This window comes from Typopeltis vanoorti, chromosome 10 (genome assembly GCF_054136105.1).
Source record: "Typopeltis vanoorti isolate ZY-2024b chromosome 10, IOZ_Tvanoo_1.0, whole genome shotgun sequence".
NCBI lineage: Eukaryota > Metazoa > Arthropoda > Arachnida > Uropygi > Thelyphonidae > Typopeltis > Typopeltis vanoorti.
In genome coordinates this window covers 35,485,311-35,500,098 of record NC_143558.1, presented here as the reverse complement: position 1 = coordinate 35,500,098, position 14,788 = coordinate 35,485,311, and the positions used below count along the sequence as shown (strand labels likewise).

The following is a 14,788-nucleotide window of genomic DNA, read 5'->3' as shown; positions in this document are numbered from 1 at the left end:
TGGCCCTTCCCTTAATGCATAGCATTATACATGTCTGCAAGGAGATGTGCTTTGCATTATGGGAGATACTGAGACAAGGAGTGATGAGAGCTTGGTCCACCTTTACTACAAGTTGCCTCAGTCCTGAAGATACTTCAGGTGCAAACTTTGTTTGCTTACACTTGGATAAAGGATTAAACTCAATTTATTAGAGAAGGTAACCAATTGTGGATTTGGTTGATTGGTTTGTAGGTAGCAGCCAATTTATATTTCTTCATAATTTTTGAAAGATGTTTGGAGATGCCTTTGACATACAGTATGGGAATCTTACGGGTTTGTTCTTGTCTAGGTTTGTGTGTGGGGAAGTGATTGATGATTTTTTGCGTTGTTTTTGGATTGTATCCATTTTGTATGGCTGTATTTTTGATTATTTCCAATTCTTGATTTAAAGAACCTTCAGAGGAGCAGAATCTGTGTGCTCTGGTTACTAATGATTTAATGATGCCAAATTTTTGAGATGGATGGTGAGCCAAAGAATTGTGAATGTAGGGTCCTGAAAAAGTCAGCTTATGGTAGAAGTGGAGATGAAGCCACCTTCTTTTCTTTGGATTTGTACATCCAGGAAGGAGATATCCTGTTGAGATTCTTTTTCTAACGTGATTTGATGCACGGGTGAAGAAAATTGATTTTATCTAGGAACAAACGTAGTACATACATATATACATCTTCAAGGCCCACTCTTCCTAATTGGGTTGTGGAAGCAAAAGCTGCAAGAGGAACTTCCAATGGTCACGATCCTCTGCCACCAAGTTCAGGTGTTCTGGTGGGATTCCCAAACGTGTCCACCCAAGGTTTTGGATATAATCTATCCAGCGAGTCCTTGGCCTTCCACGTGGCCTCCCACCCTCTGGCTTGGCAAAGAGGGCCTGCTGAGGGAGCCTCTCTTGTGGCATTCTGACCAGGTGCCCGTACCAGCATAACTGTGATCTCTCAACACGGAGAAGCAGCGGTTGAGTATTGAGGGTTTCCCGAATTGCAGAGCTTCTGACTCTGCTGAGTTTTGTCAGCCCCGCAACCCCTCGAAGGAACCTCATTTCAGCCGCTTGGATTCGTGTCCGCATTCTTTCAGTCATTACCCAACTCTCATGACCATAGGTGAGGATGGGGACATAGACTGTATTGAAGACAGCCAGCTTTGCCTTCTGGCTTAACTCCCGCTTCAATACTACTGAACGGCCAAGCTCCCGCAATATTGAGCTTGCTAAGCCAATTCGAGTATCTAGCTCTACGTCCCATTTTCCATCATTCCTGAATATGGACCCAAGGTATTTAAACTTCTCCACCTGTCTCATTGGGACTCCACTTACATTTAGAGTGCACTAGGATGGTTGTCTTGAGACCACAAATGTTTCAGTTTTGGCCACACTGATCTTCATTCCGGCATCTGCACAAACAGCTACAAACCTATCCAGGATCTGTTGGAGGTCATCTGTGGAAGAGCTAAGCAGAACTAGGTCATCTGCAAAAAGCAGATGTCCAATGCTACATTTTCCAATTCTGACACACTCCCTCGGCTGTGCCTATCAATCCAGTCCATAAATATTATGAAAAGGAGGGGTGACAGAACACGCCCTTGGCAGAGGCCAACGGAGACTGTGAAAGGTTCAGACTTTGTGCTGTTTACCCTGACACAAAACTCTGGGCATTCATACAGGGACTTGATGGCAGCTAATAGTTGACCATCCACTCCATACTCCTGTACTACTTGCCAAAGCTTATCCCGAGGAACCCAGTCATATGCCTTCTCCAAGTCCACAAAACATGTGTAGACATTCTTGGCATATTCCCAAGATTTCTCAAAGACTTGCCTTAAAGTGAAGATTTGGTCAGTTGTGCTTCTACCAGTACGAAAGCCACATTGTTCTTCCTGGAGCTTTGACTCAACTATGCTCCTGCACAGTCTTTCCAAGCACTTAGCATACACTTTCCCAGGCAGGCTGAGCAGAGAGATGCCACGATAGTTACTGCAATCCTTCTGGTCTCCCTTCTTAAAGACTGGTATTATTATGCCTGTCTGCCATTGCTTTGGTGCTCGCCCAGATATCCAAGCAGCCTGACACACTCGAGTCAGCCAGAGAACACCGTCTCGATTTAAGGCTTTTAGCATTTTGGGCTGAATTTCATCATCGCCAGCAGCCTTGCCCGATTTTAGCGATTTTATTGCTAAATGGACCTCTTCTGCTGAGAGACTAGTCATTGCCCCGATCTGCACCTCTTGGATGTCCACAACTGCTGGGCCACTAGGGTTAAGAAGGCTCTCAAAGTATTCCCTCCATCTGTGGAGGATATCCTTCTCGGTTGTTAAAAGTGCACCATCAGAGGCCTTAATTACCCTTGCTATGCACGATTTCCTCCCTCGAAGGCAGCGGATGGTCTGCTAGAATACTTTGTTTGCATTTTCATAGGATGAATCTAATCTTTCTCCAATGGATTCCCAAGCCTTCTGCTTTGCTGTCTTTATAAGCATAGTTCTTGTTCAAAAATCTTTTTCTCTCTAGATATATTTTAATTTAATTCTATAACACGCTATTGCATGCATACAGGGATTCCATTGTAAATATGCACCCTAACTGTATGTAATTCTTAATATTGTTTGAATCAACTGTACTGAAGATGTCCTATGATACTTAGGACAAAATATTTACTTATTAAAAATCTTATTACTGTGGTTATGCGTATATATTTAGTCATGAATGCTCCACAGGTTTCATTATACAACAAAACTAATGCATTTCTGTTTTGTGCGATGTATGCTCACAGGTCTAATTAATTACGTTAATCAAGACCAGCCTGTATCTTACAGTAGAGAGGAGCATTTCAAGACAAGAGTGAATACATTTTAAGTATTATGAATAATGTAGTTTAAACAGTTGTGTTTTAGTTTGTGTGTGTGTTTATTTTATTCTATGTTATTTTATTTATTTATTTGTTTATTTTTGCCCACTTCAGGTGATGCTGATGAACCACACAATGAAATTCAAAAATTTAATTATTGTAAACTCTCTAAGTTTCCCATCACTTCATCCCATGAAAATAATACCATAAAAAGGGATATAAGTGTTAATACATCAAAATCATCAACTGCTGTTCCAATTTCTAAAGGTTGCAAATTAAGTACTGGTTATAAATCATCTGTCTCTCAAGAAAGCAAAAAGTGTAGTGTAACAAGTCACACAGACAAACCAACAGATGTTTCAGCTAATAAACAACAAAAGCTAAACCATGGGTTTAAGAGTTCAACATCAGAATTATGCACATTAGAAAACAGCCAGTGCGAAGATAATACAACTTTTACCACAGAAAAATTTTCTTTCAAACCAGGTAGTTTTGAAATTGTCCTGTGTGTTGATAACCGTGAAACTTTTGGAGGGTAAGATATGAATGTTATTTATTGCATGCTCCTAAAATTTTATATTAATATCTTATATTAAATTTACATCAAATTTTATTTGCTTAATATTTAGTAAACACAAATCATATAAATGGTATTACTGAATGGAAATTATTCAAAAGAATCATAAAGTATGTTTTGCAACTCTGTCTGATTTTATTCAGAATTTAAAAAAAAAAAAAAAGAAAGAAAGAAAAGAAGAGAAAACCTTAAGTTTCATTCTTAAATTCATCTCCTAACTTAAAAAAGAGTATGGGAACTAAATACAATAATCTGAAAATAATTCTTCATACCTCAAAGCTCGTCAATATCCTCTTAAGAATTAACCATGTGACCAGGATTTTTGTTGTTACAAAAATCTACAAAGTGACAAAAATAAGCACTCTGGAAAGAGACATTCACCTGGCATCGACCACACCTGCCCCTTTCGATCTGCTTGGCAGAGGGTGTAGCATGATTTGTCACTCCATAACACAGCTTTCCAAGCTTTCACATCCCACTGTATGCACTTTTTACACCACTCAAGACAATGCTGCATGTTGCATTGGATAATATGGGACTTTCAGTCCTGCCAGAAACCCATGTTGTGATCCTCGGTTCTGAATGTTTTTGTGCAGATTTGTGCCCCAGTCAATGCCCAGAACTCTGCATTCAATATGTTGGCTGACAAATGGTGATTTTTACATGTTATCCTTTGAAGCATCCTACAGTCGCATTCAGTGAGTGTGCTAGATTGTCCACTGCAGGTAGCACTTACAGCTGACTCCCTGCCTTTCCATCTCAGTAAGATATCACTGATTGTTGATCTCGGATTGTCTAATTTGTCAGCAATTTGCTGAACAGATAGGCCTGCAACATCGCATACTATCACAATACCTCTTTCAAACTCCGTCAGTTCTCTTCACAGCCATTTCATGTGGGCACAGTTGCACTGATTTGGGAACATTGTATTCCTCCAGTTTATGCCGTAGGTGTCCATTGACTTCTTTCCAAGCAGTGTGTGTAAGGTTTGGACACTATTGTTCGAAAAATAAGCATCCACTTCTTGTTGTTCCATAATCCATTCAACGAACTCTCTTCACTGTGTGTGGTCAATAGGCTGCAGTTCTTGAGTTAATTGAACTTTGTAAGCATAAAGATGCAAATCTTTCATGAGAATACGCTGTATAGAGCTTCTCGAAATGCTTAATTCAAGACCACGGTGCCAAATTGATGTTCCTGGACTCTCAGCAACACTCTCACGAACTGCTTCGATGTTTTCTGTTGAACAACTTGTTTAAGGACGGCCAGCGTGTATAAGATCACTAGTTGATCCAGTTTGCTTGAATTTTTTAATTAATCTTTTCACAGTTGATGAAGTTAAATCACTATTCCGGCCATATTTTGTATGAAAATTGCGGACTGTAGCTGCCAAATCTTCATTATTTTTAAAATATTGCTCAACAATGAAAATGCGTTGTTCTTTCGTGTAGTGCCACATTTTTAATAACCCTGAACTGTCAGCTGTCATGCTGTCTTTTTTTTCTCGTTGGCAACACTTTACCGCACTAATGGCGCTAAATTTAAATCTTGCGTGAATTTGGGACACCCTTTAGTTTATTTGGCACAAAAACTATAATGGTCATACTGTGCCATACTAAAGTTACAACTATACATAAGTAGTTAAAGAAAATTGTAAACAATATGCGTGTACAAAAATTAAGTTCCACAAAGCAGCATCTACATATAAACAAATTTGCTGCAGAGGCCACAGCAATACACAAGGTTAAAGGTTACAGTAGTACAAACATTGTCAACAATACAAGTTCTTCATCAATTTCCTGACATGTACCCTCAAGGGGGGGGTGTACAGGAAATTATAGTGCTAAATGAAAAATTTACATCATTATTAACTTCCTATCTACAATTTTCCTCCAAATCAGTCTGTTACTTGTCAAGACTCCAACATTATCAGATCTTATATTTCTATCGTCTAAGGCACTTTGTACCGTATCAATCCACCTATATCTTGGTCTTCCTCTGGGTCGTTTTGCTGCCAACCTGGCAGAGAACACTTGTTTTGCTAATCTTTCCTCACCCATTCTCTTTAAGTGACCATACCACCTCAGATTAGTTCTGCTAACACATTCCTAGATGCTGACAATGTCAAGTTCTTTCTTAATATCCTCGTTTTTAATATGATATTGCCATTGATGCCATCTGTTCATGCCTCTAATCTTTCTCAGGACTCTCATATCTGTGGTCTCTAGTCTTTGGTCAAGTGTTTACTTCTGGCCCAGCTTTTAGATCCATAAGTTAAAACTGGTTTGAACACTGTCTTGTATACCGCTAATTTAGTGTTCCGACTAATTTCTCTCTTATTATATATGAATTTATTCAATTGACTTCCTACCTTACCGGCTTTGTTGATTCTGTTTTCTATTTCCATATTTAATTTAATATCTTCACTAAAAATCATGCCTAAGTACCTGAAATGTTTTACTTGTTCCACAGGTTCTCCCTTCACAACACAGTTCACATTTTCAATGATTCTACCTATTTTCATTGTCTTTTTATTGCTGATCTTCATACCATATCTATTACAACAGCTATTCAATTTAGTCAGAGAATCTTGCAGACTTGTAGAGGATTTATTAAGAAGTATAACATTGTCTGCATAAAGCAAAGAATTGACATTAATATCTCCAATTTTGATATCAGGTTTAATACCACTTTCCTTATAATGTGATCCATATAGGTAATGAATAACAGAGTGAATAATGTACATCCTTGTCTCACACCAGACTTAACATTAAACCATCTTCCTGTACTTCCTTCATTTCTAACTGCTGACTTACAACTCAAATAAAGACTAAGTATTGCTTGATACAATGCCCCATTGACACCATATAACTGTAGCGTATTGAATAGCTTCTCTCTTGGCACCGTGTCATATCATATGCCTTTTCCAAATCGACAAAACTTAAATACAGATCTTTGTTATATTCCCATGCTTTCTCGACTATTTGTCGTAAAGTGAAGATCTGATCCTGACAGCCTCTATTTGGCCTGAATCCAGCTTGTTCTTCACCAAGCTTTTCTTGCACAATTCTTCTCAACCGTTTCTCAAGTATACTTGCATAGATCTTGCCAGGAACACTCAGTCGATAACTACCTCTGTAATTCTCACATTCAGTTTTATTTCCCATTTTATATATGGGTAATATGAGAGCTCTACTCCAATCATTGGCAATTCGCCACTCTGTCCAGGCTTTCTGAACTATGCAGTGCAGCCACTGTAAGACTCTTATACCACCATACTTCAGCATTTCTGGTCGAATATCATCTACTCCTGCTGCCTTTCCACATTTCAAGCCCTTGATGGCTTTTTCTACTTCAAATATGGATATGTATTCCTGACTGTATGCCTGTTGAGAGTTTTTTACCACTGTGCTATCATCACTGCTTGTTTCATTTAGCAATTTTTCAAAGTAATTACTCCATATTATTTAAATTAAGGGGATATTAAATCCCACATGGTTTTAAAACCGAATAAGAAACTCAAAGATTGGAATCAGAGAGTTTCATGCCGAATATAGTAAATTATAAAGTATCGGCGATCACTAGCGTGAGCTAATGCAGGTGACCCTAGTACGTAGTACAATACCAGACAACTCGCAGCAAAGGTGGTAAAGTTGTGATCGCTAATCTTAGGTATTTTCCATAATGTAAAAACACATTTCCTAGGAAATGTATGCTGTTATTACATTATGGTGGGAGGTCACTACCCAGACCAGTTTCAGCCTTTTTTGAGGCGTCATCAGTGAGTAGCTAGACCAAATTAATACCAAAGTGTATAGCGAAAAGAACTTATATACTCTGTTATACGAGTTTCCAAACAGGTGCAACCATTAAGTTACTTAAATATAAAGAGCTAATAAGCTTCATTTCAGTGATATAAACATTATTTAAATTAAGGGGATATTAAATCCCACATTGTTTTAAAATCGAATATTACTATATTCGGCATGAAACTCTCTAATTCCAATCTTTGAGTTTCTTATTCGGTTTTAAAACAATGTGGGATTTAATATCTCCTTAATTTAAATAATGTTTATATCACCGAAGTGGGACCGTAGGCACAAATAAGTCTTATTGTCCAGTTCCCCATTCTCATATTTGCCCACATTACTCTACTTGCGACTCACTGCCATTCAAGAAGATTAGCCTCCTATTTTGTGTTGAATACTATGGCTACTCTTTCTTTTCCTTGATTGTCATTGTCTGAATATAACATTTTGTATTTATTGCTCAGAAAGATCTCACCAGTTTTTGTCTTTTTTGTTTCAGTCACTCCTATTATGTCGATCTGGTACTTATCTAATTCCTCAGCTAGCTCCATTTCTTTGCCATTCAGGCTTCTTATGTTGATAGTACCGATCTTTAACTCTGGTGATGTGTTTTCAGATTTGTTCCAGTAGCTGACTTTTTGCTGTTCGCCCTGGTTCCCTGGCGAAAACAACGGGTGCCTTGTTTAACCGGGCCATGCCCCAGCCGGCATGAAATTTTGTCATGTTGTACCATCATTTTTTATTTTGGTTTAACCAATAAGAATACAATTTGGTCGGCTAAATCCCAAATTGCCAGCCCATCCTCGTTCGTTCAGTATCCAAGTGGATACCCAACAGTGTGCACCACGAGAAGGTGAGGATTGGACATTAGGTCAGAAGTCCTGGTCGGTTCTTCGCATTCCTTTAAAGGTTATGTGAAGGTCTCCTCTCAGTTATACAGCTTTGACCCTTAAGCACTCCATTGGAATTTTTCCAAAATACCAAAAAAATTAGAAATATATGGATTCATTATCCTTCAAAGTTCTCACTACATCGTTGGCATATGCTAATACCTTATTTTCCTTTATAGTTGAAGGAACTGTTATTCCTTGCACAGCATGTATGTTGTTGACTTCCTGTAAGAAAGGTTCAAGAACCAATGCAAAAAGCAGTGGACTGAGAGGGCAACCTTGATTGCACCTTTTCACATTTTTACCGGATCTAGCAGGAACCTATCAACTAGGGGACTGGTGGTTGAATTGGCATAGGCTCCTTTGATAACGGATAGCAATTTTTTACCTACACCAATTTTCTGGAGGATGTGGAATAGAAAGCGATGCCGGACATTATCAAATGCTTGAGTAAGGTTTACTGATAGCACTGCCATTGACCGCTTTTTCATGTTAACTAAGCGGATTAGATCACATAGCAGAAATAGATTAAATTCTACTGCTCGACCTGGTACTCCATACACCTGTGTGCTTTTAGTTATGTATCTCATTCCCACTTTGAGCCTGTTATTGATAATACAGAAAAATATCTTGTAGTCAGTATTAGATAGAGAAATAGGTCCCCAGAGATGCTGATTGAGGTGTGATCTCTATTACTTTTAGGAATGAGGATGGTATGGCTTACTACAAATTCACTTGGTATGTGTCCTGATGAGAGAAAGGAATTAAATAGTGTAACTAGAATGGGAAGAATGAAATCCCAAGCCTTGCAATAAAGTTCTATCCCTAGACCATCAGGTCCTGGGGATTTTCTTGTCTGGCATTCTTTATAGGCTGTGGTAACTTCAGATGCTGTAATGGGGCTGTCAACCCATCTTGGGTATGAACTAGAAAGCCATTAATGTTCCAGGAGTTATAATTTCTAACAATACTATTGTCTTCAAACATTGTAGTGTTTGAAGATTTTTGTAGTGTTTTTGAAAGGAGTCAAGGATGTCTTGAGTTTTGATGGACAAGCCTTCTCCATCAACGCAGGTGTGAGTCATAGTCCTTTCTTTGCGAAATTTTGTGAATTATCTATTGAAGAGTGCAGCTGAAAGGCTATCTGCTAAGTGCTGCTGTATTCTTATCTTAAAATTTCTTTCTTCTACTTGCTTCTGCCTTTCCAGTTCTATCTCTATGTTAATATTTCTAATGATGTTGCTATATTCTATACCATTGCATTGGTTTGTTACGAATCAGCTTCTCTCTTTATACAGGTCTTTCAACTTTTTCCTTTTGAGGAAAGCCTGTTCCTTTCCCCATTCCATCATATTCTGCTTTACTTCTTCTTTGAATTTTAACCACATATCCCAATTCCAGGTAACATTTTCCAATTTGAACAGAGGGTCTGGAATTTAGTTGATAAGATTAATGGAAAATTTGGTGGAAGTCTCCATGGTCCAGAAGAGATCACTACTTTTTTCCTGCAGTGGAACTTAAGTAGAACTGGATTAGGATCTGAACATGTTGATGTCAAGATGTTTTATCTGAAGTATCCTATTTACAAGGGAAGAAGAGATATAAATTCAATAAATACGAGTACTAATACCTTGATTCATGTATGTGTATGCCTGGAGATTAGGATTGTGAATCCTCCATACATATCTACTAGTTGAGCATTGTCGAGGCATGTTTTTAACTGTGCATATCCCACTTTTCCACTCCTGGAGTGTCCTCCTATTTTGTCTAATGTGGAGTTTTCAATACAATTCCAATCTCCAGCTGCTATGATGTAGTTAGGCACCATATAAATATGGCTTCAATTCCTGGAAGAATTTTCATCTAACTGTTCCATTGGATGGAGTATAAACATATATAAACCTTATTACACATCCACAGTATTTCCAATCTATTGCCAAGATTCTCCCTTCTGCATCCCTTTGGATATTGCAGAATGACCCAAGGAAGGGGGCAAGAATAAGAACTCCTACTCCAGCCCTGTTAAATCTTCCAAAGCTCCAATAAGAAAAAAAGTGGATATCTTTCTGTTAAACTTTTTATATCTTTATATCTGCAGAAGTATGTTTCTTGGAGAAACATAAACCCGATATTATGGCATAGCATAAGTTTCCATATAGTTTGTTGTTTAATTTGCCTGTGGAATCCTCATACATTTAATGAGGCAATGCAGAAAGGAGATGCTATGATTAATAAAGTGTCACTGGTAAGTCTTTAACTTCTAAATTTTGGATGAACCCGATGAGGTCTTCAATCTGTGAAGGAGCAATTGTGAAACCTGCTTCTTGTAAACTGTTTTCCAGTTTTTTACAGTTGCTTTTCATTATTTCAATTTCATGCCTATCGTTCTTGATTTGGAAGCTGGTTATTTTCTTTTCATGTAGGTAATAACTGCACTGAGAAAACTTTTTTATATTTTCTTTAATTGTATCTCTGGTTTCTCTTTATTAGCATGAGTTGGTTCTTCATATCCATAAATTCTTCTGAGCCTGAAGAGTTTTCATTTGATGATCCACAGCCTTCTTAGAAGTAGCTCCTTTTAGATGTAGTTCCTTTTTTTAATTATCTTCAATGTTTTTTATTAATTCATCTTTCCTTTTTGGTGATCTTGTCTGCATATCAAGTTCTTTTAGTTGTCTTACTTGCTTTTCTGTTTCTTCTCCAGTTTCTCCTTGGAGAACAGTTGCATGTTTTTGCATTTTGTACCTGCTCAGTTATTATATTAGGTTCATTATTGGTAAGTTCAACTGATGTTCTGTCAGTATTTGACTGGGAAAGTTGCTCCCACAGATCTGCAATTTTGGTGCTAATTTCTAGCTGATTTGGTTACGCACATTTTGTGATTTTACCAAGTGTAGTTTGTTTAAAAGCACCATCTTTACTAGACTGAAGATCCAGGAACTCTTCATTATGCCTCTCTGATATATATATATATATATATATATATATATATGGTGTTTTAATTGGCTCTACTGGTGCTCCCATTCTTTCAGCAAAAGTTCTAAAAGGACAGATGTTAATGCGGTGTTCAGAACTTTTGCATTTCTGACAGGATTTGAGGTAATGATTAGCAATATGTCCAGTTCCCATGCAGTTGAAACATTTTGATTTGGGGCGGTTACCACCCAAGTGATTGTATGAACCACAAAGCAGGCATTGCTGTTGTACTCCAGGATAGTTTACCATAACTGTACCGATGTTGGCAAAATTTGGTACGGGCATCTTCATATCCATTGTGAAAGTGACACCACCAGAAAACCAATTTGGATATTCACCTGATAAAATCTTTCATATAAGGTACCTGAGGCAAATAAGGCCCAGTGTCTAATAAAGCCCATTTAAAAAAAATCACATTTACAGTAAGTTGCGCCAGTTTGGTTTCTTACACACACACACACACAGAGGACACAATAAGCAATGGCAACTTAGTGGCACCATATAGTCTAGTGACTTATTGTGTCAGTTTGACCTAGACCTTTTTTGGGAGGTGGTTGTGTCTTCCTGTTTAATAATATTATGCTGCAATAATTCGTAAGTTTTAATTAAAAATATTGTTCTTTTCGCATTGTTTTTATATTTAAATTGTTCTTTTCGCATTGTTTTTATATTTAAATTGTTCTTTTCGCATTGTTTTTATATTTAAATTGTTCTTTCAACATTCAGTTTTATGATAAAAAATGTTTTAATTGATTTGAATTCATATTTTATGTGAAAATAGATGTGATCTAATCTAGTTCGCGGCAGTTAATAAGGTCCAGTAAATTTGTTGATGGGGCTTATTAAACTGCTATAATTTATGATTTTATTTTTTGGTGATTGCTCATAATAGATACTTATTTTATTGCTAAAGGCCTCTGAAAATGTCAGAAGTTAAGAGGGAACGGGGTCTTTGGACTAATGAAAGACTAGAAGCAGCTATGAAAGCTGTGCAAAGAAGACAACTATCATGACGTGCAGCATCAGAACGCTATGAAGTACCTAGAAGAACATTGAGGAACCATTTAAAGACAAGAAGATGACGAAAAGATTAGGAAGAAATACTGTGCTAACAAAAGAACAAGAGAAGAACTTGGTAGAAAGAATAGTAAAGTTTGCTTCAGTTGGCGTCCCTTTAACTCCAAAAGCTATACGCAGGCAAACTTTGATATTTTGGAAGCAAAATGAAATTAAGAATAATTTCAATAAAGAAAGTGGCCTTGCAGGAAACGATTAGTTGAAGTTATTTTTAAAGAGAAACCCAACAATTTCTAAATGTAAAGCTCAATTTTTAAATCCTGCTCGAGCTGTAAGAACATGTCCTAATTCTCCATCTTGTGTTTCAGATAACTCTGATGATGAGATTTCATTGGCAAATCTAAAAATAAAGAAATCTTTGAAGTCATCATTTCAGGAGTTAATACCAACGCCAAATTATGCAGTTGTAAAGGCAACGCCAAGAAGAAAAGCGTTAAATTATAAGGGCCAGAGAGTGGCCAAAGATCTTTTCAAAGAAAAGAATAGTAAGAAAGAGAAGGCTGCCACTAAAAAACAGGAAGGACCAAAAAAAAAAAAAAAACAGGAACAAACAGAGTCAAAAGAGGGGTGGTATTGCCATGGATGCAGAGAAGAAAAGGTTGCTGATATGAGGCAATGCACACAGTGTCTTAAATGGTACCATGAAGAGTGTGTTGGTCTCACCAAAGAAGAATGTGGCATATTTGTATGGCCTTATGACTGTTCTTAAGCTAATAATTATGATTAAAAAATTAATAATAAAGAGCCTGTGTAACTCAGTGGATGTGGCGTTTGCATACTACGGTGCTTGGCTACACGAAGGAATACTTGATTTTGAGTCTAGTCAGCGACTAGAGGTAATTTTTCTAAGCCTTTTTTCGACCAGTTCCCGAGTTAGTTGATCTCTGGCACAGGCAAGCAGGTTTTTTTTTTGTCCGTAAACTCAAGAAAATCGACGTAGAACCCACATTATTTCAGACATTAAATACGAGTGCTAGGGTTAGGGACCACGAGATGGCGGCACCTGTAGAGCCATCTCTCTTTACTGCGTGCCACTTAATTAATGACAGCCTTGGGCCAGCAATCTCTGATTGGGTACCAGTGGAGATTGAACTGCCCACTCAGTCTCAAAAAGTTAGATAGGGCTAAAAATGGCCTCGCCTACTCCCTGTATATACAAGAATAAAAAGGCATTAGCTGATTTTTTTTTAAATTAATAATAATTAAAAATAATTGCTATATTCTTTTTTAAATATTTAATTTTGTTCAAGGGCTTTATTAAACTACTATGGTTTAATAAGGCCCACACGAGGTGTTTTTTAAAGACTTGGTTAAATTATAAATTACTGCAAGAATTGTTCTTATTTGTTTTTTTTTTTAATGAGTGATAATACAAACTTTAATATGAACACTGTTGTTTCAATTAATCTAAACAATTGTCTAACTTATTCAAATTTTAAATAAGGTGGGCCTTATTTGCCTCAGGTACATTATTACTAATCTTACCCCATTTCGAAAATGTATAAGATCTCTATATATTCTATCGGAAATCTTTTCATTTTTACTGTTTTTATCTGGCTCCTGACCATTACAGGAATAACTGTGCTGCCTTCAAAAAAAAAACCCTCTAATAGTTTGTCCCTTTTTTCTACATCTTTTACTACAATTAAATATTTCCTTCCGCCATAAGGGGTGAAAGAATAAATCTTGTTTGCGGTGACTATCTCTTTTTAAACCTTAGTTACCCGTCTTACTTCTTCACATCTGGGAATTTCAGTTCCTAGAGTTCACACCCTTGGAGGAATTGGTACCATTATCTCAAGTTTGAAAAGACTATAATCTGTGTGTTTGATTGTAAGTAAAAAAACCTTTCAGTCGGTAAGACTGAGAATTAAATAATCCCGTGATTCAGAAATAATTCTACACACCAGCAAATGCTTTATACGAGCTACTATAAAATGGCAGTTGTGATACCGCTAAAAGTAATCCCATAATGCAGATATTAATTAACTGATTTAAAAAAAAAAACAGTGCTCGTGGAAACCACCACTAGCACCAGTAAAATAAAATCAAAGTGAAAAACAAACGAAAGAAAACCAAAGTACTTATCTTGCCGAAAACCAAGATCTCATCATTAGGAACCAGACTCAGAAGTGATAAAAAGTCCTTATAGTCCTTATAAGGACTGGCTTAAAGGGGCAAAGCAAGAATGCTTTTCATCTTCCCCGTTATCTGTAGAGGACAGTGTAGGGATAAGGTGTTATTGAACAATTAAAGCTCTGATCATGGCAGGAGGGTAACAACAATAGCCGAGCCTCAGTTAGAACTTCATTAGCTACAGCATTGCCATCCATTACCCTCCAAGGTTGAAGTAATGCAGAAGTCATATTTCCATATACATGTAGCCAAAAGGTGTCACACTATATTACTGAAATACTCTGGATTAGAGACAGATGTTCAAATATTTTTTTCACTTGGTTATACTATAAATTAAAGATGCTAAGAAATTATATTCTCAATTTCATCCTTTATCCAAGTGTAAGCAAACAAAATTTGCACATGAAGTCACTTCACAACTACCATTATACATGTCTGTAAAGATATAT

General features: G+C 37.1%; 1 protein-coding gene across 1 annotated transcript in view; it reads left to right on the top strand.

Annotated features, from left to right (window-relative positions):
- mus81 (mus81 structure-specific endonuclease subunit) overlaps positions 1 to 14,788 on the top strand; it is a 135,952-nt gene that overhangs the window by 32,314 nt on the left and 88,850 nt on the right. Inside the window, exon 4 of the mRNA XM_090399263.1 lies at positions 2,989 to 3,409. Within this exon, the coding sequence (XP_090255389.1) occupies positions 2,989 to 3,409 (421 nt within the window). The remainder of the gene's footprint in view (positions 1 to 2,988; positions 3,410 to 14,788) is intronic.